Source organism: Epinephelus moara, chromosome 1 (genome assembly GCF_006386435.1).
Source record: "Epinephelus moara isolate mb chromosome 1, YSFRI_EMoa_1.0, whole genome shotgun sequence".
NCBI classification, from domain to species: domain Eukaryota; kingdom Metazoa; phylum Chordata; class Actinopteri; order Perciformes; family Serranidae; genus Epinephelus; species Epinephelus moara.
The window spans coordinates 44,609,924-44,632,367 of record NC_065506.1 but is presented as its reverse complement, the minus strand read 5'-3'; the positions used below and the strand labels follow the sequence as shown (position 1 = coordinate 44,632,367).

At 43.0% G+C, this 22,444-nt stretch overlaps 1 protein-coding gene across 3 annotated transcripts in view; it reads right to left on the bottom strand.

The window, feature by feature from the left end:
• lrp4 (low density lipoprotein receptor-related protein 4) overlaps positions 1-22,444 on the bottom strand; it is a 161,737-nt gene that overhangs the window by 49,993 nt on the left and 89,300 nt on the right. For all 3 annotated transcript variants that reach the window (XM_050046201.1, XM_050046209.1, XM_050046218.1), the window contains exons 3-6: positions 15,567-15,683; positions 3,198-3,311; positions 2,969-3,085; positions 1,177-1,305 (exon numbers count right to left, since the gene is read on the bottom strand). In XM_050046201.1, coding sequence (XP_049902158.1) covers positions 1,177-1,305; positions 2,969-3,085; positions 3,198-3,311; positions 15,567-15,683 — 477 coding nt within the window. The remainder of the gene's footprint in view (positions 1-1,176; positions 1,306-2,968; positions 3,086-3,197; positions 3,312-15,566; positions 15,684-22,444) is intronic.

Here is a 22,444-nt window from a genome sequence, read left to right as displayed (position 1 = left end):
ATAAAGAGAACTGGACACAGCGTTGGAGGCAGGACCTCGTTCATCTCTACAAAAGTTGCTCAGTGGCACATGAAGCCAAAAACGTTCAATGGCCACACATAAAATGACCCAGATGATCAGTGCTGCTTCCACATTATTGCGCCCATAGAGCAGGTGCACTAGGCCGAGCTGGCTACTTCTGTTTTAGCGCTCTGCTAACGTGAATGGGGATGAAATGATTTAATCGTATGGCTCTTTTAGACTTAACAAATCTTATCAGACCATATGGATCAAATCCTGAAAGGAAAACTCGTCATTTTGCAGAGGGTGTGGTGCTCAAAAAATATATCCACTGATTTACAGATGTCTCTTTAATAATGTAAGTCTATGGGGAAAAGTTTTCCTGGGCCCAATGGCATCACGTGACACATCCAGGAAGTTGTAATTCCACAGTTTGACCACTAGAAAAACTGGCTCCAAAGCATGGCGTACTTCCTGGAGGCCTGATGCAACCACTTAAAATAATTAACGCCTAAACTTCCCGTTCAGATATGCCCATAATGCACTCTTAAACTACAGATGAACCTCTTCTGCAAGCTGCAGGACATGAGGATGACTCGCTGTTTGGGGACATGTGTGCAGCAGTGCCATTGGAGTGCGTGGCTGGAAAGAGTGAAGAAGAGAAGGAGAAGGGCTGGAGAGAGGAAAGACAGTTGCCAGGAGGAGAAAAGAAACTTAACTCTCATCTAACGGCAACACAGAGGACTGGTCTCCCAGAGGAGCTTCTTCTCCTGCTCGAGACGCTGTTTAGTGAGAGCCAAGAGCGCTGCCATGGATCATACAGAGTACGTGCAGCCGCTCGCTGTGAGCTTTACACCAGCAGGACAGGCTGGATCAGTCGCTCTGCTGTAACAATGGGTATTGTTTTCTTCTTGGACTTCCACCAAGTTTGCATCTTAGATCTTCAAATTGAGGACGTTTTGTGCAGGGATATTTGCCAAATGTTTCCTCTTTTAAGAGTTTGTGGTGTAGACTGCATTTAGAAACAGGTTTAAGGTTTTACCATGTACAAGTTAAACTGAAATATCATGCACTATACTAATATATAGGCCATAACTGTGGATTCCTTTGAGGTTTGAAGTTAACAAACACCAGAAGTCAGTTCATAAGTTTGCAAGTGTGTTTGTGCGTGCTTACAGCAGTCCGACTCGTCTGACCAGTCTCCGCAGTCATCGTCTCCGTCACAGTGGTAAATGTCCAGGATACAGCGGCCATATGCACACTGGAACTCCTCCACGCTGCAGGTGGCTGCCATCACATCTGAGGCTGCGCACACACACACACACACACACACACACACACACAGACATGTTAAACAGATGCTGGGAAAGATGGTGCGGCAGCTGGCTGTCTGAGGCTCTTTGAAGCTTCCACTCTCCTCTGCAGAGTCTGTCAGAAACTATACATGAAATGAAGGAAGCTCAGCTCTCTATTAAGACAGTGAACATGTTTACATGCTCTGCAGTAAATTGATTACTGGAAGATCTTAGTTTACATGCAGCTGGTCAGTAATCAGATTTGTCCTCTTCTTGAGGCCACAGTTTTGAATCATGATACTGCAGCCGGGAGGCAACACACTCTCTTGTGATGTTTGAATTTCACAAATTGCGTACTGTTCAGATGTGGAAACTTATTTCAGCCTGCCTTTGGATTATTTTGGATACGAGGACGAGCGGGTGCTCTGGGTAATGGGTTTTCTTTTCATCCTGCCGCTGCTGCTCCAGAGATAAGTTCCCCGTTTGATACATTTGCTCTGTTATGAAACCTCCATTAAAAACACAGTTAAAAAAAATAAAAAATGAGCAACGTTAACTGGATTCTTTTACACAGATTCAGGAAACTGAGCTTCTCACTTCTCATTAACATGACAAGACAACAAAACTAGTACGTTATGTGAACACAGTAATTGATGGGCTGTCAGGCTGCTCATGAACAGCACATTTTGGTTGCTTTAGTTTTTAGCTGTAGCCGATTATTTATCTGAATTGACCCAATTATATAATGACACTCCTACATCAACACTCAGCTGAAAATCTTTATAGGAAGACAACACAATAAACAATAACTTGCGGAGAAAGACATTGAACCCCTTCATTAAACCATTATTTTACACTCGTGCAGTCTCATGACAGCATAAACATTTATTAAAGGAGCTCAACATCCAAAGCAAATCAGTGATTCACAGTCTGGGATGGGATTGTCTGCACTCGGCTCTCAATATGGAGGTGGCTGAGCCAACCGCTAGCAGCTAATGATGCTAATAGCATGAATAGTGCTTACAGTGTACTTCACTCTCTGCTCAGGATGCCATTACTCCACTGTATCTTTCAATAGCAAAGAGCTGTCTGCTATTATATTAACGTTCTGAATGTTGCAAAGCCTCCTAAAACCCTGTGTTGTCATATGAGGACATCACATTTTGGGTTTACTTGAGCTAATACTTCATTCTGCTTAACTTAGACCTGTTGTCCTCCTTCGTGGACACATTTTTGTGCCACTTATTGGTAGTAAGAGCACACGTCAATCCACAATCCACGTAAAAACAAGGTGGCAGCCATCTCTGCTAAGTCAGTCTGCAGCTGATCCCGACACTAAAGAGAGTGTCTTGTTTATTTATGATTAATAATGTTTGTAGTTTGATTTGGTAACAATTTTTTGCAACAGCAACAAGCTAAGACACTGTTTATTAGGAAGTACTCTTTTGAAAACATTGGGACTTAATTATCATTGACAAAGTTGATTTTTTTTATATACTTATCGGGTCCTAGTGATCCCAAATAGCTAGGAAAAATCAAAAATGCATACCAAACAAAGTTCAGGTCTCAGGAGGATAGTGCTCCTGTGTGTAGCTGCTTTACCCTGAGAAGCATTAAGCCCTGTTTCTTCCTGTGTCTTTCTTAAACGCACACAAATACCCAGAGTAACTTACGGCAGTTTTCCTCATCTGATCCGTCCTTACAGTCCGTGTCTCCATCACAGTACCAGTGTTCAGCGATACAGCTGCCATCTGTGCAGCGGAACTCCTTGTCCGAGCATTTCCGCATGTCTGGTCAGAAATAAACAAACGAACCTCAGGTCATATTGATAAGACTGCAGGGATGAATACATGTTTGCATGATGATGTTCGTGTGTGTATGTGTGTAGATATGTGTACCTACCACACTGTTCGTCACTGTTGTCCCCACAGTCGTTGTCGCCATCGCAGTGCCAGAGGCTGCGAATACAGTAGCCATTCTGGCAGTGAAACTCGTCCTCTTCGCACTCTCTGGGAGCTGCAGAGAGAAGAGGAAAGAGGGAGGTTTCAGTGGATGAGTAATGAGGATACAACAAAAGCAAAGAGCAGATACTGTACAACTGTGTGATAAGAGGAAGCCGTCCCAGAGCACTGCTGACTTTATATCTACAGCTGCACCGACACCAGGGAAACTGTGGCCTTTTATGTCAGGCTCAGAGCTGGGGAGAAGTAAGTGAGATTTTTCTCTTTGTAAACAGGCTGAAGTCTCCTGAGGCTGCAGGTCTACGGCTCAAAGACCTACAGAGCGAACACATGACATTCGATCAACAGCTACTGAAACTCAGTGAGGAGGAGGCCTGAAGAAAGTCATACTGAGTGTGTGTACGGTCACTGACTGTTCCCAGTAAAACATTTGCTTTAATTGCTGTCTAATTTTACTCAGACAGCACTTTGCCAAGATGTGTAACAAGTGCTGTACACACAAAACCAAACCACCTTAATGGCTGGCTGTAAAAAAAAACAACCAGTGATTTGTCCTTCAGGAAACACAAAGGTTGTGGTCAGCTTGAATTAATGTTGGTTACAGTAAATACCAACAGTGACAAGCTTCCATGGAAAAAAGAATTAAAACATCCAAAGAAATATGGCAAACCAAAAGTTAAGCATAGCCTTCATCTCCATTGTCCATCTGTGTGCTCAGTGTTTTCCAATCACGTGTAGTTTTACCGAAATACATGTTAATACACTGCATCTCTTTGTTGGTCAGAATACGTTTACAGTTCTACTGTGAAGGTGTCAGTGGGCTACAACCGCAGAGTCTCTCAGATGGTTGAACAGTGTCTAAAACCTCCTCCCACACCTTTAAGATGCTGGAATTAGAAGAGCTGCATTCTGCAACTTTCTGAAAATGACAATCAGACATTCGCACACAGTTTACAAAGCGATGAGCCAAGTGTTGGGATGAGAAAGTAGGCACAATGACTTCTCTCTTCTTCCATGTGAACAACCAAGTGCAATGAGCCTGTCTGGAGAGACTGTTCAAAAATGTGCACTATTATCCCCATTTTCAAACTTTTATTACCTCTGGACTTTTCTCGGGTGGTTGACTTTATACTTAATTTTGAGCATAGTGACACCTTAAAATAGAAAAGTATGCTGTCACAGCTCTAAAAGAACAAGTTTGAGAGATCTAGACCAAAAAAAAGTCTGTAATCTGCTGTTATTTGTAAAAGATGTGGCTGTCTAGAAAGTATCGTACACATAATATTCTCTATCCCAGTGGTTCCCAATTGGTGGGTCCTGTATCCATTCTGATTGGACTGCAAGGGACTCGTGAAGGTGTCACACACTTTATTTTGAAGTACAGTGAATTTCCAGCACTTTGACAGAGACAGCTAACTAGCTCAGTGACACGACCAAATGCAAGTATGTTGAATACACTGAACTTTGTGGAGCTTGAAGAAATTACTAAAGAGAAGTCTGGACCCCATGGCTGGACCAGTTTCACTGCTCTATCTTATCATGCACAAGTTAAATTTTGTCTGTTTCAAGAGGAGGTGGATGTCCCACCATTGGTTGGCTTCTGGCATCACAATCTCTATAATCAGATTTGCAGAGGTTAGCAACGGTTTTGGTATCAAAAGCGTTCTAGTCTGAGTAGTATTGACGAATCATGTTTGAGCTGCAGGTAAGCAGTCCATGTGGGGAGTAACAGAGGTGGAACCCAATGGTCGACATGCAATCTTGAAACCCTTGGCGAGTGTGCGACAACAATTTAGCTTTTTATTGGCTTTTCTTGTCTGCAAATATAGGATGATATCTGTTTTTAGGGATTAGCCGAATTAACCAGTGCAAGGAATTGGAAGTCTTGGCCAAGGTATCCGCTTGCTACACTGGAACCTTTATCACCATCAAACGGATAGCCAGTGAGTTACCAGATTGCTGGTATTCTACCATCCAGACAGCAACGGTGTTAATGGTGCAGAAAAGTGTCGTTTTATTAACTTCACCAGCGGGACTGAGCAAAAACATACAAGCTGTAGCAGCACCGGGCGCACACACACACACACACACACATATACATGCTTTTACTTGAACATGGTTCAGACTGAATAACGGCTTTCTTTCCAGGTCCTATTTGGGTCGCAGACAGGTTATGCTGCCACCTACTGGCGAGCTCAACAAGGTGTATCACAAATGTTAGCAAATTATTAAACATAGCAACTTCTTAGACAAATGTTTAAGTATAGGAAATGGGTACGACCACGACCACGGATATTAAAACCAGCTGAAAGAAACATGCAAGAGGAACACCACTCTTCTTTGCATGCCTCCATCCACCAAGTTTTTACATTAAATGTTGCATTTACATGTATAACATGCAACATAGACAGGTCCAAGCTTTTCTGCTCAAAAGTCATTTTCATTAATCAATAAGCTAAATAAAAAAAGATTTCTTAATGATTCCACAGTTCTTCCAAATTCAAACCAGCTGAATTTGGGCCTGGTTTCATCCATCAAAGCTGAGCACTGCAGCTCCTTTTATGTCTTAATTAAATATACTGACTGCTGCAAGTCAGTAAATGTTGTTTCAGGCTACAGTTCACCTTGAAACTGAAGATAAGAGACACATTTGTCATTCATACCAACAGCTGTGACGGTGCAGTCAGACAGAAGTCACTCCCTCCAGTGAACTTTCAGCACTGTGACATTGACAGTGTTTCAGTTTCAAACCCTTTCATTTATCCAAACAACTCCTCCGCCTTGTCTCTTTAATCACACCTCCATTGATAAAAGACTGAATGGATTTTCAAAACACCGCCTCTACTGTTACCACCGCAAATCGATGGCAAAACCCAGCCATGCTCGCCTGGGGCCGAGTAAACAGGTTCGTCAAGGAGAACCAATGATGGATGGCCCCTGGCAGGAGGTAATCTATAATTTATCACTGCCGTGTGTGAGTGTCAGACAGCTGAGACAAACAGAGAGAGATAAGGAGAGACAGAAACAGAAGGATGCCCACAGAACAGAGGCGCAGGCGAAGACAAAGATGAAGCTTTTCTTTATCTCTGAGAGATTTTTCATCTTTTCTCAGGTGTGTTGCATCACAGCACGAGTCAAGGCTGCTGGAGACACACTTCACTGCAGAGACATGACATGGCATGAGGCCCCAGAGCAGGACTCCAGACTGACAGTTTCAACTCGTAGCAGTGGGGCACCCTACTGAACATTTTAGGGGCGCCAGCACAAATTCTAGGAGAACCACTTGAACCAACATGCAAGGCAACACATTCATATTTTTCTATCTTTACTGCAATAATGATACATGACAGACAATTTGCAGATTTAACAATGATAATGTTTTGATTTATTTTAAAAGAAAAACTCACACTCTTAGCTACTTAGCCCTGACGCTTGCTGGTGCTCGCAGCTGAACATGATTATACCTGGAGTATTTACAAATGTAGATATTTTAAGGTGCACAAGAAAAAGAAGAAGATAAACTTTATTAATCCCTGAGGGGAAATTAAATTTTTCAGTCTTGTCATTTACACACAGGCCTGAAATACACACACAAACAGGACGTATGCATGCCTTGGACAGGCACCCTGAGCAGTTGGGGGTTCAGCACCTTGCTCAAAGTGCGCCTTGGCAGTGCCCAGGAGGTACTGGCACCTCTTCACGCTCCATATTTGTTCCGAACACGGATTTGAAACCACACCAAGCCCCTGTGGACTTCGCTACTGCCGCCCCACTGAGCCACTGCCGCCAAATGCGTAACTTATATTTTGCCAATTTTCCAAAGTGATACAGCAAAACTGCTTGATTTTGAGTCTGTATGTGATCGGAGTCATCCTTAATTTGATTGTAATAATTGTCAAGATTTTTTTTCCAGCAACCCAAAATCAAACAATTAAGTTATTTCCCTCACAGTTTAGAAGGATTTTGTAATGTATAAGGGACACAGGAAACATGTTTTATACTTCCTGTGAATGTACTCCAATTAATCTTATTTTCTAATATGTAATTTGTACTTACTCTGTTAATACCTAATTTTGAAAAGGACACATTGATCGCGGGTCGCTTCAATGCATTCACTATAAAGGTTAGAATACAGGCACTTTAAATTCTAAAGGTGGCTGTTTGACCACAGAGAAGCAAGTGACTGTTGGCTTGATGCAGAAACATCAGACCTGCACAGGAGGATTTGATCCAGCTTGGCTGACCGACAAAAAGACTGCCGCCAGTCGCATCTCCGATGTCAAACCAGACGATACAAAAGTTGGAGAGACACAGGCAGAGCGAAGCAGAGTCTCGGCAAGAAGAGCAGACGGAGCAATGTCACGTGCAAAGCAACACACACACACCAGTTCTCACTCTCTGTTTCACATGATACACATAATGATTTAAGAGGTCGCACTGGTGCTCCTTGTCAAAGTAACACTGTCTCCAAAAATGGTACCGTAGACCTCTGTGGATGATGGATATCTCTGTATGACCATAAAGAAACTTTCGTTACCTCGCATAGGACTTAATTTTAAAATGTTTTGACTCTGAATATTTTATATTTCATATGAGTTAATCAAAAAATAAAGATTCCACCACAAAATAATTTACAAACAGTTGTAAAGACTAAATCTAACTAAAAAAGAATCTCTTCAAGCTACGATCAAAAGGTTGTTGTCATTTCTTCTTGAAAACAACCTGATTGATGCTGGATTTTTAAGGTCGATATCAATAATGATGTTTAAGTGTTGAAAAAGTCAATGAAATATTGGCCGATATTTGATTTTTCACATAATCCCATCGCATGATCAGACATTTTTTAGAGCTGTGACCAGGCTATGTTCCGAACGAGACAGCTGCTCCCTGCTTTTTGAACTAGTAAGTAGTCATTGTGGAATTATGTCATTAACCCCAAATACATCTTTTTTGTTTTGCAATTTCTTGTTACTAAATCGGGCAACATACTTATACCGATTCGATGTATCTGACATAAGCAAATATTGTCCAATATATCAGCCTGGCTGATTTCTTGCTCCACCTTTTGACAGCTAAACCTCGGCTGACCTCACCCACATCAACCTCCTCTCAACCGTAGCACCCTGCCCTCCCAAAAAACGGGGTGGGTCCAAACAGAGATTGAATTTTAAGCCAACTATCGACAAATACACTCATTTAATCTATTGTTCACCTCGTAAGAAAATAATTGAATTCCCCCCTTGCTCTGTCTCTCCCATGCTCTCTGTCCCCTCCCGTCAGCGAGGTAAACAGAGGGAGGTCAGAGGTCAACAAGCCCTCAAGACGCTCATCATTCACACAGCATCCAAACGTCAAAGGGCAAAGGGCGCTGGGAGTCATTACCAGGCTCTCTGCATGTGTTTGTGTGTGCGGTGAAATGGTGTCATGTTTTTTTTTCCTGTGAAATGTCTTTCAAACTTCAAGAATTCAGAATATCTCATGTTAAAACACAGGCACCCACACCGAGACGCACCTCAGTCTCCGTGTTTGTCTGAAATCTTGACAACTACTTTAGTTCCAGCCGAGCGTGGAGGATTGTCTCCCCCGTCTCTAAATAATGAAATAAAATCCACTGCATCGCGGGGAGAAACAAAATATATTGGGAGGTGAAAGACAGACCATGGTGAAAAAATGAGGAGAAAGACAGAAGCATAAAATAATAAGTAGTTTGGGGAACAGGGGAGGGAGGGAAATTTACTGGGCATGAAGATGAAAAATTCATAGCCGGCTCGCAGCAGACAGACCCCCCATCAGGAAGTGATTCAGTGTCTGGCTGCTGATACAGTATGTGGGTCAACAGAGGAGGAGAAATCACTAGATGACAGACAAATAAGAAAAATCATTGAGGAGAGAAAGAGCTAACATGTACCTGCTGTACACACAAACTACATGAGGAATAATACAAGAGCTACTCTGGAAAACAATGGGTGTCAAGATTGTATTTGCTGTTAGAGTGCTGCAAAGGCATGAAGCTGCCTCTAATCACCCAATACCAACTTTTTTATTTTATTTTTTTATTTATGGTATTTTATTTATTTCCGTCCTTCCCTTTAATATAGATGCCACAATAAATGCTAAACAACCTAGATAATTGAAAGTAGTCATCCCCTAATTTTCAGGCACACTAGCACGGTGACTTGATGGAAGGCAGCATCAGTCCAACATGTTGGTCCAGAGTGAAACGACGCCACAAATAATGTAATGGATTGCAATAAAGTTTGACTTTGCTGATCTCTACAGACAGATATCGGCACATCTATGCAGAATTTATAGGCTACTGTACAAGATTTTGGGTCTGGTTTCCATTTGTAGTCCGAGTAGTATTGACAAATCATAATTAAGTGGACTTTTAAGAGCAAAAGATGTGGAACACATTGGCTAAAATGCAATCTCAGAACCCATCAGCTAACATCTGACAATGATTTAGCTTTTATAGCATTTTTCTATTTGGTCTACATTTATCTGCAGGAATCTAAGAAGTACGTTTCTCCTACTACACACCTTGGGCATGGAACAATCTATAAAAAGTTCTATAATTGGAAACACTTACATCCATCAATGAATTTAAGGGCATCATAAAGAATGTGGTGACAGAGACATGGGCTTGTTCTTCTTGGGAGGCTTCTTTGTTTGAATAGTTGTTTTGTGGTGGATTTTTGTATTATATGTTGTATTTGTTGCATTTTAAATGTGTTTTGATTGGCTGCTACCTCGGCCAGGTCTCTCTTGTAAAGGAGATTTTTCATCTCAATGGGACTTCCTCGTTAAATAAACAAATGAAATCTGGTTTATAGAGATTAGCCGAAATGTTGTCTGGACCTGTCTCAAGTTGCTAATCAAACTGTAAACAATGAGCCGCGCACAGAAGAGGAAGTCTTGGCATTACATCACCCACCGGCACAGGCATTAATTGGTCTCGTGTGGCACAGTGCATTCTTGTTGTAGGTTTTCTGGGTCTTGAGCAAAAGCAAATGTCACAACCCTTTTAGATGGAAGATTCTCAGTCATCCAGGTCATGGAAATCTTAGGGTGCTTTCAGACCTAGAGTTGTCTTGCCTTGGTCTGAATCAAAGAGACAAAGAGACTTAAGCACTTAAGATTACCATGATCTTGATGACTGAGAATATTCACAATGTATTGCTTAACAATTTGGGAAGAATGCCCTTCAGAACATCTAGGAAGCTGGCTGATTACAGGAACCACCTGCATTTCAATCGGAGATGCAGGCAACACAGGATCATTCCTAACATCCTATGCTTGGGTTCCGCTGTGAAAGGACACAGGACTGCAACAATCCTTCAGAGGGCTCAGAACCAGCTGCTCAATGAGAGAGTGAGACAGATTCATTTCACCATCGATGTGCTTAAATCTAAGACTGAACGGATACTTGAGGAACTGACAGCACTAGGTAGAAGGCGCTAGAAGGCACAGACATCGCAATACACCAAGAGCAAGAAACGCCAGACATGGAAATTCCTGACACTACAGACTCATCAAAACAGCTCCCATAGAACAGAAGTACTAGGCCCGTTTCCACCACAGGAACTTCGGGGTAATTTTACGGGGCCGGGGCCGAAGGACAGAGTTCCGGAACTTTTACAGGGGCTAAACAAGTCCCTGCCTCGGGGTAGGTACTCAGAACGGCCCCGAAAGACTCCTGGCTGGGGCTTGGGGATTACTTGGTGCTGATTGGATATACTCAAGGAGGGATGTGACGACAACAGAAAGCAACAAAATAGCCGGCATTTTTAAAACTCAGCAGACGAGGGTTAGCTCGTTCATATAGCTTCCGCCGCCATGTAAAAAAAACTCACTAAATGGCCCGTGAAAAAAATATTTTTTCCAGCGGATGTCTTAGTTACAACATGATTGAGCTAGCAAAGCAGTTTTGTGTTGATATGTGTGGTATTTATTCAGTTTTGGGAAATCACGATGTCTAGAAAGCATCAGCTGACAGGGACAGCTAACAGCAGCAGCAAAGCTAACATCAGGACGTGATCTGTTACAAGCCTCCCGTTGTCGGATACGACATGAAACTACTCCAGTTAGCTCAATCATCGCGCAACGATTACGTCACATCCAGAGCCCGTAACTTTACAGGAACCTTCCTCCGACTCCGCTCTCTCAGTGGAGACACGGCGGTTGAGAGGGCCGAGCGAGGGGACGTTCCTGTAGTAGTTCCTGCCCCCCAAATAGTACCAGGAACTTCTTCAGAGGAAACGGGCCTACTGTTTCAAGAAACTCAGGCAAGTCCAGTTACGTACGATGTAGCACTCTAGCACTCTTTCTCCTGCATAGACAACCTAGTTTTATAAAATGACCAGGGAAATACGTTAAGTTCGGCGTTAAGTTCATGAGTAGGTATCTCAAAAAGGAATGACCAAATTTGTCTCAGCATGCAAATTGCATACATGTTAACCTGCTAGCACTTACAGTCATGCAGGTGACCACTACACATGGTCATTGCTAGCCAGCTTATAGCCAACATCTGTCGCCCGTCTGTACAATTGTTACGTTGGCTATTTGGGGTTAAATAAACACAAATGGTCCAGTAAATAACATGAGGAGAAGACCTGCTTCACTTTGAGTCTGTACACACCTTCAGATGCAAACACAACCACCATGGATACATGCTGCTTCACATGAGATTTTGCATCTATGAACCCTGCAGACAGTGCAGTCCATCTGGCCTGCAGATATGAACCTGCTGGTTCAGGAGTCTGCTGAGGTAAAAACTGAACACAAAAAGCTTCCTTCCTCAGCTGAGCGGCTTCCTCCACTTCACTCATGTCCTCAGGCAAGTTCTTGGGTTATGTGCTTACCTGTAACGCTTTTGATATTGTCGACTTTTTACTACGATCTAACGTGAAAATATGTGTCTGTGAAGGGGGGTTAGCTCCAGCTGAATCCTCTTTCATCAAACAGCAGAGCCTTTTACACCAAAACTTATTGTATAACCATTTGCCATAATTCCTCAACTTAGTACAATAAGATGGTATCAAGAATCCAGGAAGTTTCCCCTGTTGCTGTTACAATATGCTAACCCAAGCTAAACATCAATCTTCTCATCAATCACTCAGCAAGGAAGTGAATAAGCACATTTCCCAAAATGTCAAACTATTTCTTCCTCAGTCTCTGACCAAAATTTAATTGTTCCCACCCAAGCGTTCCCTTTTGCAGCCTATCAAACTCAAAAATAAGTTGAAACACATGAGTCAAGTTTTGATGAATTAGATAAGGATCAATTATGAAACCAAAAATATGGAACAGACAAATACTGATTTTAAATGTTGCACTGAGAAAAAAAAACACACTGGTGGTTATTATCAGTTACTGGAAGATGCAGAGGGGAAAAAGGATTCTGTATTGATCTTTAGATAACAGTTAAGTCACTAAAAGGACACTGGCTGACTCTCTCTGCCATGTGTTGTCTCCATCAGGAACACGTCACTCGCTGTAACTATTCCTGTCCCTGCACAGAGCGTTAAGTGTGATTAAACTGAATCACCAAACCGACACTGACAGCGTGATGGAACGAGTGGCGTGCAGTGTACATCCACACGGATCAGATGGCACATGCAGAGCCCTCTGAGTCACTATGGGTAAATAAATACACAGACTAAAAGTGGACTGTGTGCTCACAGCATCTGACCACTGACTCCACAGAGACTATTGAAACAACACACATTCAAAACGCTCAAAATATAGCAAAAAAGAAATGTGAATTAGGGGCATTTCCTTCTATTGGCATGGAGTAAATAAACTAGGCGACACAAAGCGTAGTTTTGTCAGAAGCTGGAAGTTTAGGCTGAGATTTACACATGGCTGTAATCCACCGGTAAGCAGAGTAGAAGAAGTAGAGGTCGCTAACAGGAAAAGAAAAAGTTGCCTTGGCCATCTAACCCATCTATGAGATCTTCAAGAATTAGTTTCAGGTGGGCAAGTTTTATTTGCTGGTGTTGTCCATGTTTCATGCTGTCCGGAGATGAAGACAAATTAAGTTATCATGGAAATATCAGGGAAGATGCCAACAGTGGAAACAGCTGATCAGTCATGTGAGATGAAGGTTTGCTATGTCAGAACTTAGTCAGCTTTCAGGCGTTTCCATATCCCATTTTGCACATCAACTCTTTTTCGACAGAGGCAAACACTAACTTCAAGTGTGTATGAAACGTCTTTGCTCAATTGAGGACGGTTTGCCAAACGTTGTCGTTTCCAGACAGCTTTTTGATACAATACTTCAAAATTAGCTGCATTCATGGGTTTCTCTCGGCCGTTTCAAAGCGCTGATCCCAGATTTCTGTAAACAATTCTCTATATGCCAATGTCATGGTGTATATGACATATGACCTATATGACCTCGAGTATACATGAACATACTTTTTGGGCTTTTCTTTGTAGTAATCTTATTTTGTGTTTTATATTGCTTTTTTAGAGCTGTACATTTTTATCCTGCATTTTTCTTCTATGTTGTCTGTTTGTAACTTATGTTGCTGCTAATCTAAAAGGTTTTTCTGGTTACATAAAGTTTAAAAAAATGTGCATAAAAATACATTCATGGAAGTTACCGACACAATGCATTCCCTAACCTGGAAATCCAGACTCAAATCTAGACAGCTTTTGAGTCTGGCCCTCACCGATACACCCTTCCTACCCAAGGGACGGCACTAACTGAGGCACATTAAATGCTGCAGCACGCAATTGGATAGCACAACAGCCAATCAGAGCAAAAAACAAGGTGACGTATTCATTGCAGTTAGCCCCATTGGTTTGCTGACCAGTGGGGCTAACTGATATATTATGCTTTTGCCGTATCCCGTCAGCAAAACGGCAAAAACGTCCTTCCTGGAAGCGAAGGCTTCTAGGGCAGTCTTCTGTTCCTCTCTCAAGGAAAAAGATAAGTTGGCTTAGCGTTTCTTCCAAAGCTAAACTGAATGGACGCGGTCCTTCGGCAGCTGCCATCTTGGCTGTTTACTTTTCAACTCCTACGGCGCAGCGCTGTCTTCATCATGTTGCGCCCGCCCAGAGCCCGCCTCTGTCAGATAGACTGATCTGATTGGTCCGATAGGCAATTCAACGGGCTCTGCTCACCTGGGCCAGATCCCCATGCAGTGCAAATTCGAATTTGCTAGGGGCAGGGCATCTGGATTTCCAGGTTAACAATATTTCCCACTTTGCCAAAATAACTAAAGAAGCATTTCAAAAATGCTGGCAAAATGGCTCACTGCTCCAGTACTAACTCTAATCTAATCAGTTCAGCTAATTTATAAAGGGAGCTACACAGTGCAACTGGTTTCACTTGAAAACAAACTACTCCAAATGTTAGGGCTTTTCTTACCAGGGAAAAAAGCAGTGTATGGCTACAGTTTGGCAGTAAATGAAATAAAAGTTAAATTAGATTGTGGTGATGTTGGTAAGAGCTCAACTCCACAGTAGGTATCACATGAACACTGGTATTGTGGTCATCCTCAAAGCCCTTGTTAAATCAGGCTCAACTGTTTTGTCAAACACCCATGAGGAGGTTTTCCCGCCTGCTCTTCCTTTTCTGCCGACATTGCCTGAATGCAGCATTGACTCCTTTAACGGCCCTTTGAAGAAAAGAGGAACAGACAAAGGGCTCACCCTTTCCAAAACTGTCATCACTGTCAAACTTAAAATGACTCTCACAGAGATAGAAATACAGAAGCACACACACACACACACACACACACACACACACACACACACACACACACACACACACACACACCTACCCAGCAGGCAGCAATGCATTCATACATAAATACAACAGCAGAAATAGACACTCTCCTGACTTCACCCACTGCAGGCCACATTCTGCCTGGCAAGCAGCTGAAGGGTATTTTGGGTTGAACACACACACACACACACACACACACACACACACACACACACACACAGAAGACTACACAAATCAAAAGAAGGACAGGATAAACTGAGGGCAAAGGTCAGAAAGCGTCTTATGTGGTGACTGTGGGAGTGCTGACCTCTCACCAGTGTGTGTGTGTGTGTGTGTGTGTGTGTGTGTGTGAGACAGCCAGGCAACTCCTCCAGACTAAAACAAACACCTCATTGCACATGGCTGCCTCAAACATCTGTCCACTTTAATAACTCATCCCCCTGAGCCCGTCAGAGCAGGTCGAGAGTGTGTGTGTGTGTTTGTGTGTGTGTGTGTGTGTGTGTGTGACGGCACATATCAGTGTAACTGCCACTGTGTGTGCTTGTGTTGACAAGACATGAGCAGTGTACTTACGGCAGTCCTGTTCGTCGGAGTCGTCCTCGCAGTCATTGTCTCCGTCACACACCCAGGAGCGGCGGATACATTTGCCATTGTCGCAGTGGAAGTCCAGCGGCGAGCAGGTGGGGAGCACTGCAAACAAACAAGGGCAGACAACAACTGTCAGCAGGAACAAACAGACAAACAAAGAGTGAGGCTGAAGGGAGAGGAGAGGAAAGTTTGTTGTTGTTTTTAAGAGGTTCACTACAATATGACGTTTGATGCTTTCCTGTCAGTATTTCAGTCTTTCAACTTCAAAGTTACTTTATCCTTGTACGGTCCGACACATGATTTTCATTCCATGTATGACACCATATTGTAGGCCTAGGTGATGTTTCCAGCACATTTCGGTCAGTACGGTAAAAGCTTTGGGTTTCAGTATCCAGTCTGACTATCAACATAGACGATCCCATTAGTTCCAGATCATAATTAGCCATTTGGCTGAATCTGGTTTCATGTTCTGAAATGTGAATAGTTGCCCGTTTTCATTGTCGTCTGCGATGAAACACTGAATATATATTTTGAACAAAACAAGGTAATTAAATTTGTAAACTCTGGGAACCTGTGATGGGAATTTTTCACTATTTTCGGATATTATCCATCCATTAATTGCAGAGGCAGCAGGCTGAGCCAAGTACTCAGACGTCCCTCTCCTCAGCAACACTTTCCAGCTCCTCCTGGGGGATAGCGAGGTGTTCCCAGGCTAGATGAGATATATAATCCCTTCAGCGTGTTCTGGGTTTGCCGCAGGGCCTCCTACCAGTTGGAAATGCCCGGAGCACCTCCAACAGGAGGCGTCCAGGAAGCATCCTATTTAGATGCTTGAACCACCTCAACTGGCCCCTTTCAAGGCAAAGGAGCAGCAGCTCCACTCCGAGCTTCTCACCCTATCTCTAAGGCTGAGCCCAGCCACCTTACGGAGGAAACTCATTTCAGCTGCTTGTACCCACGATCTCATTCTTTTGGTCACTCCCCAGAGCTCATGACTATAGGTGAGGGTTCGGACGTGGATGGACTAGTACATTGAAAGCTTTGCCTTCTGGTTCAGCTCCCTTTTCACCACAATAGTCCAGCACAGTACATCACTGTGGATGCTGCGCCACACCAGCTACCCATCTCACACACCTTACTCGTGAACAAGACCCGAGATACATGAACTCTTTTACTTGGAGCAATAACTCTCTCCCGCCCCGTCAGTCGCAGCCCAAAGTAAACTACACCAAACTAAACTCAATCAGATGTGATGTCAATCTAACACAGTAATGAAGCTTTTACTGATTTCACGGTCATCACTCAGTGCGGTAGGGTTAATTCCCCGACTGGTCTCAGCTCATCCAGAGCCTGAGCCTGATCTGGACCCACATGGCCTCCTCTCTCCCACCTTCTTTCCCTGAGACCCAGAGAGCAGCACTGAGCTCAGCTCAGCGCATTCCTCCTTAACTTCATATCCGCTCTAAGTGCAGCTACTCGCTATCTAAGCAGAGCCCGAATGACTGGCCCTTTGTCATCTGCAGACAGAGCTAATTTAATTACAGGCCAGAGAGGGATGGAGGGGGAGATGAGGAGGGAGGAGGAGGAGGAGGGAGGAGGAGGGAGGAGAAGGGAGGAGAGAGTGCAGCAACTACTCACAGTGGACTCTCACCCGCCTGTCAATACCAGATATGAAATATTGACCGAACAACGCAGACTTTATGAAAAATGTATGACGTCATGCAGCAAGTTAACCAGTGAGGCAGACAGGCGGACGAGTCAGGGCTCAGTGAGTGAATTAAGTAAGCGTGGTGAGTGTGTGTGTGTGTGTGTGCTGGGGTGTGGCTTTGGTCTCCAGGGATAGTAAAGCCCCACTGACCCACATACCCCTGCATGGATATTACATGAGAGAGAGAAAGACAGAGAGGCCTATGCAAACAGAGCTCTCTTGCTTATCTCTTGTTCTTTTCGCCTTCTGATGAACTCTCTAAATCATATGATCACACTGTGGTTGGGCTACATTTGCATAAATCATATCAGTTTCTTTATTTCTTTCCTTCCTGGCAGCACTTAGTTTCAGTTCAATTCTGCATGGTGTGAAATCAACTTACAAAGAGAAAATTACCACCTTTACATTTTTAATAACTTTCCATGTGGTGCATTCAAAGACGCTTGAAATATCTGAGGTTTGAGAGTTTGTAGTCAAATATAAAAAATTCCGCCTTTTGAAGCACGAAACAACATTTAAGTATACTTAATACTCAAATGAGCATTCGAGATTTTATGATTTAAGAACAAACAGTAGCTCATTAAAATTTGTTAAATTAAAAAATATAGTAGAGCTAAAAAAATACTGGTCAAACAAGACAGGCAATTTAAATAAGCCAATTTTCAGCTAATGTTATACTATTTTCTGATATTTTATAGATTAAACGAGTAAACGATTAATCAAGAAAACAATCAGCAGACTAATAAATAATGAAAATTATTATTAGTTGCAGCCCTGGAGATCATAGTTCCCATAAAAAATCCAAAACTACTAATATGTTCCTGTCAGTTTTTAGTCCCTATGAAATAGATGTTTGAGCGTCTAAACCAATAGTTTCCAACTTGTCCAGCCATGGGGTCCAGATCTCTCCTGCGTCATTAGACCAGGGTCCACACAGTTTAATACATTCAGCGTCATACCTGCGTTTGGCCAAGCTAGTTTGCGGTCTCTGTCAAGTTGCTGTCAAATAGTCAGACACGTTTACAAGTCACTTGCAGTCCAATTCAGAATGGGCCCACGACCCACCAGTTAGGAACCACTGGTCTAAACTTGTACCTGTACTGAGACGTATATCCAAGTGAAATGTAATATTTACAAGAGCAATTCAAATTAAATTTGCATTTGAATGGAACGCTAAAAAGTGGGCAGGTTTTGAGTTTCGCGACACAGAGCTACAGCGGACAGTTGGCTCCACTCACACCTCCATCAGCTGGAGGACGAGGGAGAGAAGACCTTGGCCACACTGTTTTGGAAATGAAAACAAAGGTTTGTCCACTGATATCCAAACACACCTCTCTTTGTATCTCTGTTCATATTACTTTGTAAGCGACTACACCCACAAACCGTACAGTGTGGTTTGATACAACTGGTGTGACCGAAGATGCTCTACAAGACCATGTCTGATGAGGCCATCTGGTCGCCAAAAGTCACATTTGATTAGACGAACTTTTCCAGACATCCACATGTGCAGGATGAGTGATTTAACATTTGAAACTGTTTCACAGGAAGAGAAAAGACAGGGATTTTGATGAACAAATTTACAGACATATAAATGACATATAACAAGAGAAAAAAGGACAATTAACACAGACACAGGATTAAACTGGGAAAATGTATTATTCATGTCACTGGGTCTTTAACCCAAACAGTTCTCTCTCAGTCGACATGATTCAATTTCAGAAGACAAAGCTCTGCTTTAATGAAATAAAGTCTGAGTTCAGTATTTGCCAGAACTGCTGCAGAGACAGAACTAAACGGGAGGTAAAATTCACAGCCATCCATTAAGGGAATATCCAGAGAGTCTGTCAGCAGAGTCCTGACACCTGCACGCCATCTACAAACCGCTCTCTGTCAAACTGAGGTAGTTTGATGCTCTTTGGAAGCATCTCTGACCAGGCGTCAGCAGATTTATGGCCTTAACCAACGAGAGGAGAAAAATGCTGCTTCTCTACATTTCAATAAATAATTCAGCTTATCAGAAGGGGAAGACAGCGCCGTGTTGACTTGTGCACACACACACACACACACACACACACACACACACACACACAAACACACACGCAGACATAAGCAAACTGTCGCTGCACGGGCTAAATACACACACTGGTCCACAGTGAGGAATTGTTTAGGCACATTAATTGGGCGAGGTGCAAACTGTATGCAAATAAATACTTCCCTCTCTCTTACACTTGCATACACGCACACAAACACACACACACACACACCCAAGGACACAGAGTAGGTGGGGCCTGTATCATGGTATCAGGTGGATCAGCAGGGAGCATGCTAGGAAGGTTGATGAGGTCTCTGGGCGCTTTGATCTCTCTTATCACACAGATTCTGCTCAGCTCAGCGCTGCTCCTCTTGCTACCACTGCATTCCTCTGAGGCTGAGACACACACACACCCTTACACACACAAACACACACACACATTAACTGACACACTCTCAAGAGCCTTCCTGACATTAACTCTGTCCACATCATGTTGTTCGATGCATTCCAGGAATCATTCTATGATGTATGCTACTTTCCCTCCACCTGCATCATTCCTACATTTCTCCGAATGTTTTTCCACCTGAGGAGAGTAAGAGGGAGTCTGTGTGCTCACTGCGCTCAAGTTGCCAACAATATTGATGATGTAGATGTTTTCCCAGTTAAGAAGAAAGTAAGAGCGCTGACAGAATTATGCCACAGCAAAACCGCATCAAAGGTGGTGTTACATTTCACAGGCTACTGACGACAGATGCTCAACGTATTGCATTCTGGTTCATTTCCTGCTCCTGCTGTGCACCATTAATTATATAATACTGTCACATCCTCTTGAGCACAGTCACATAACAGTCAGAGTTGACACTCATGCATCCAACTTTTGGAAATTCGTTTAAAATTTGCTTAAGCATTACTACTTGTTTGACATCTTTGTTCACATCCTAGAATGATCCTTCAAGGTCACACAGTGACAGAAACACAGATACACTCACACACACCCTGACCTTCACCAATGTGCTTTTCTCATCCGAGCTACAGAATTCCCACTTGCATTCCACAGGTCATTCCCAAACACACGCACAATGAAGGTCTGTCTGTACTGACCATGACGCCGCTCACTCACAGTCTTCAGTGAGTGCTGAGTTAATTTTGTGTGTCAGTTTAAAAGAGTTGATTCACCCAAATTATGTAGAAAAAAGCTGCTTTTAGTCTTTTGTTTTATTTGACCTGCAGTGGTGTGTTTAATGTGACTTTCATAAAGGAGTTTGTGTGTTTTTGTTTGTGTGTAAATGTCCTCTAAAGTCAAACACGGGGCCAAAAGAATGCAGAAAAGGACGCAGATGTCGAGATCAAATGTTTCCAGTAGAGATAAGGGCAACCTGGAGGTGAACCAACCTGCTTTGGACTGTAGGAGTAAACCTTTATTAAAGCTCCTTGGATGAAATAATTTTGTTAAACACGCAGACTCCTCTGGCCTGCTGTGAGATTTCTGCCTTGACCCCACTGCTACAAAGCCCCAAAACAGTACGCTGATGCACTGTGTGTAGTAGGGGTGGGCGAAATGGCCAAAACCTTCTATTACGGTATATGCAATTATATACCACAGTGACGATATATGTCACGATGCAGTACTTGTCCTGTAGACTCAATTAAAAAATGTTTTTCTGGAAAAATCATCCCTGAAGAAGACAAAGAAGAAGATGCATTAAATGGAGAGACGTCAGTGGGGGTTCAGTGCCTTGCTCAAGCCAAACTGGCATCTCTCCAACTATCAGTTCACACTCCATGCTTGGCCCATACAGGGACTTGAGCCGCTGACCCTCTAGTTCCCAAGCCAAGTGCCCATGGACTGAGCTACTGCCGCCCCAAAATTCATCACAATCAATTACACTCTTCTTTCTTTTATTTGGAGCTTCCGCACAAACAAATCGCTTACTGGCTGTATCTGCTGTAGAGGTAAGCATCTCTGCGTGTCTGACTTGCCTAAGCTGGCGCGTGTGAGTGTGTGTTCCACGTCTTAAGGAAGATGTATGTGTGCGTCTTTAAGTGGCCTTGAGCAGCAGAGTTAATGGCCTCCCCTTTACTGTAGCGCAGCTGAATCAAGTGGCTCTAATGGGACCAATATATCTGCCTAAACGCCGCTTATCACACTGGCTCAACGGATGGGAGGATGGACAGATGAGAGAAAGAGAGAGGACACTGTCTGACTGAAAAACAGATGTGGACTCCAGAGAGCGATAGAGGAGTCTGCGAGTCTACCGAGAATATTTCATCCAAGGAGCTTTAATAAAGGTTTTCTCTTTCGGTCCAGAACGCGGCGGTTCACCTCCAGATTACTGTCGTCTCCACTGGAAACATTTATTCACACTGGTGATCTCTGTCTGGTTTTATTATTTTGACTGCATGTTTGACATCGAGCAGCCATTACGTGCAGACAAACACACACCTGCAGAGATGGAAAAACATGTCTCACAAATAAACGCATAAGAAAAAATTCCATGAAAGGGAAAAGCAGCGACTCCAATAATAAACAACTTGCACGCAAACACACTGAAAAAACCTCTCACTGAAACTGCACAATGTGTTTGCCTCTTTGACACAGACATTATTTTTGAGCATAAGTTGTTGCAGCATATTCTGAGGAGCTGATACTTTTCTTTCCTTTACATATATATATATTTCTTTATTTAAAAGAATGTTTTTGCTAAGCGTCTCTAAACAGAAGAGGCACTTGGTTTGCTCGCACATCACAGTACATGTTTCAAACTCAAACTTAAGTCTCTCATCGTTTTCTAGATGAAACACTAAAAAGTGGCTCAAGGTCACCGTGAGCTTTCCCTGCTGCCTGTCAGATCATGACGGCATCAGCAGGAGCGGGATTTGGGATAAACAGGCTTTTCATGAGATTCAGACAGAATTAAGAAGTGTAAGGGTGCACACAGGTATTTAAAAACATGAAGACTACGCAGGGAAAAAGCTGGAAAGTGACAACATGGTCTGACATTTTCCCTTCTACCTCTGCATAGGCAGGTGGAACAGGATTTAAATCTGAAAGGCAGACATTTCCTACATTTCCTGTTTGCCGTGTGTGTTAACATTACTGACCAAGAGAGAGAGAAGTCTCGA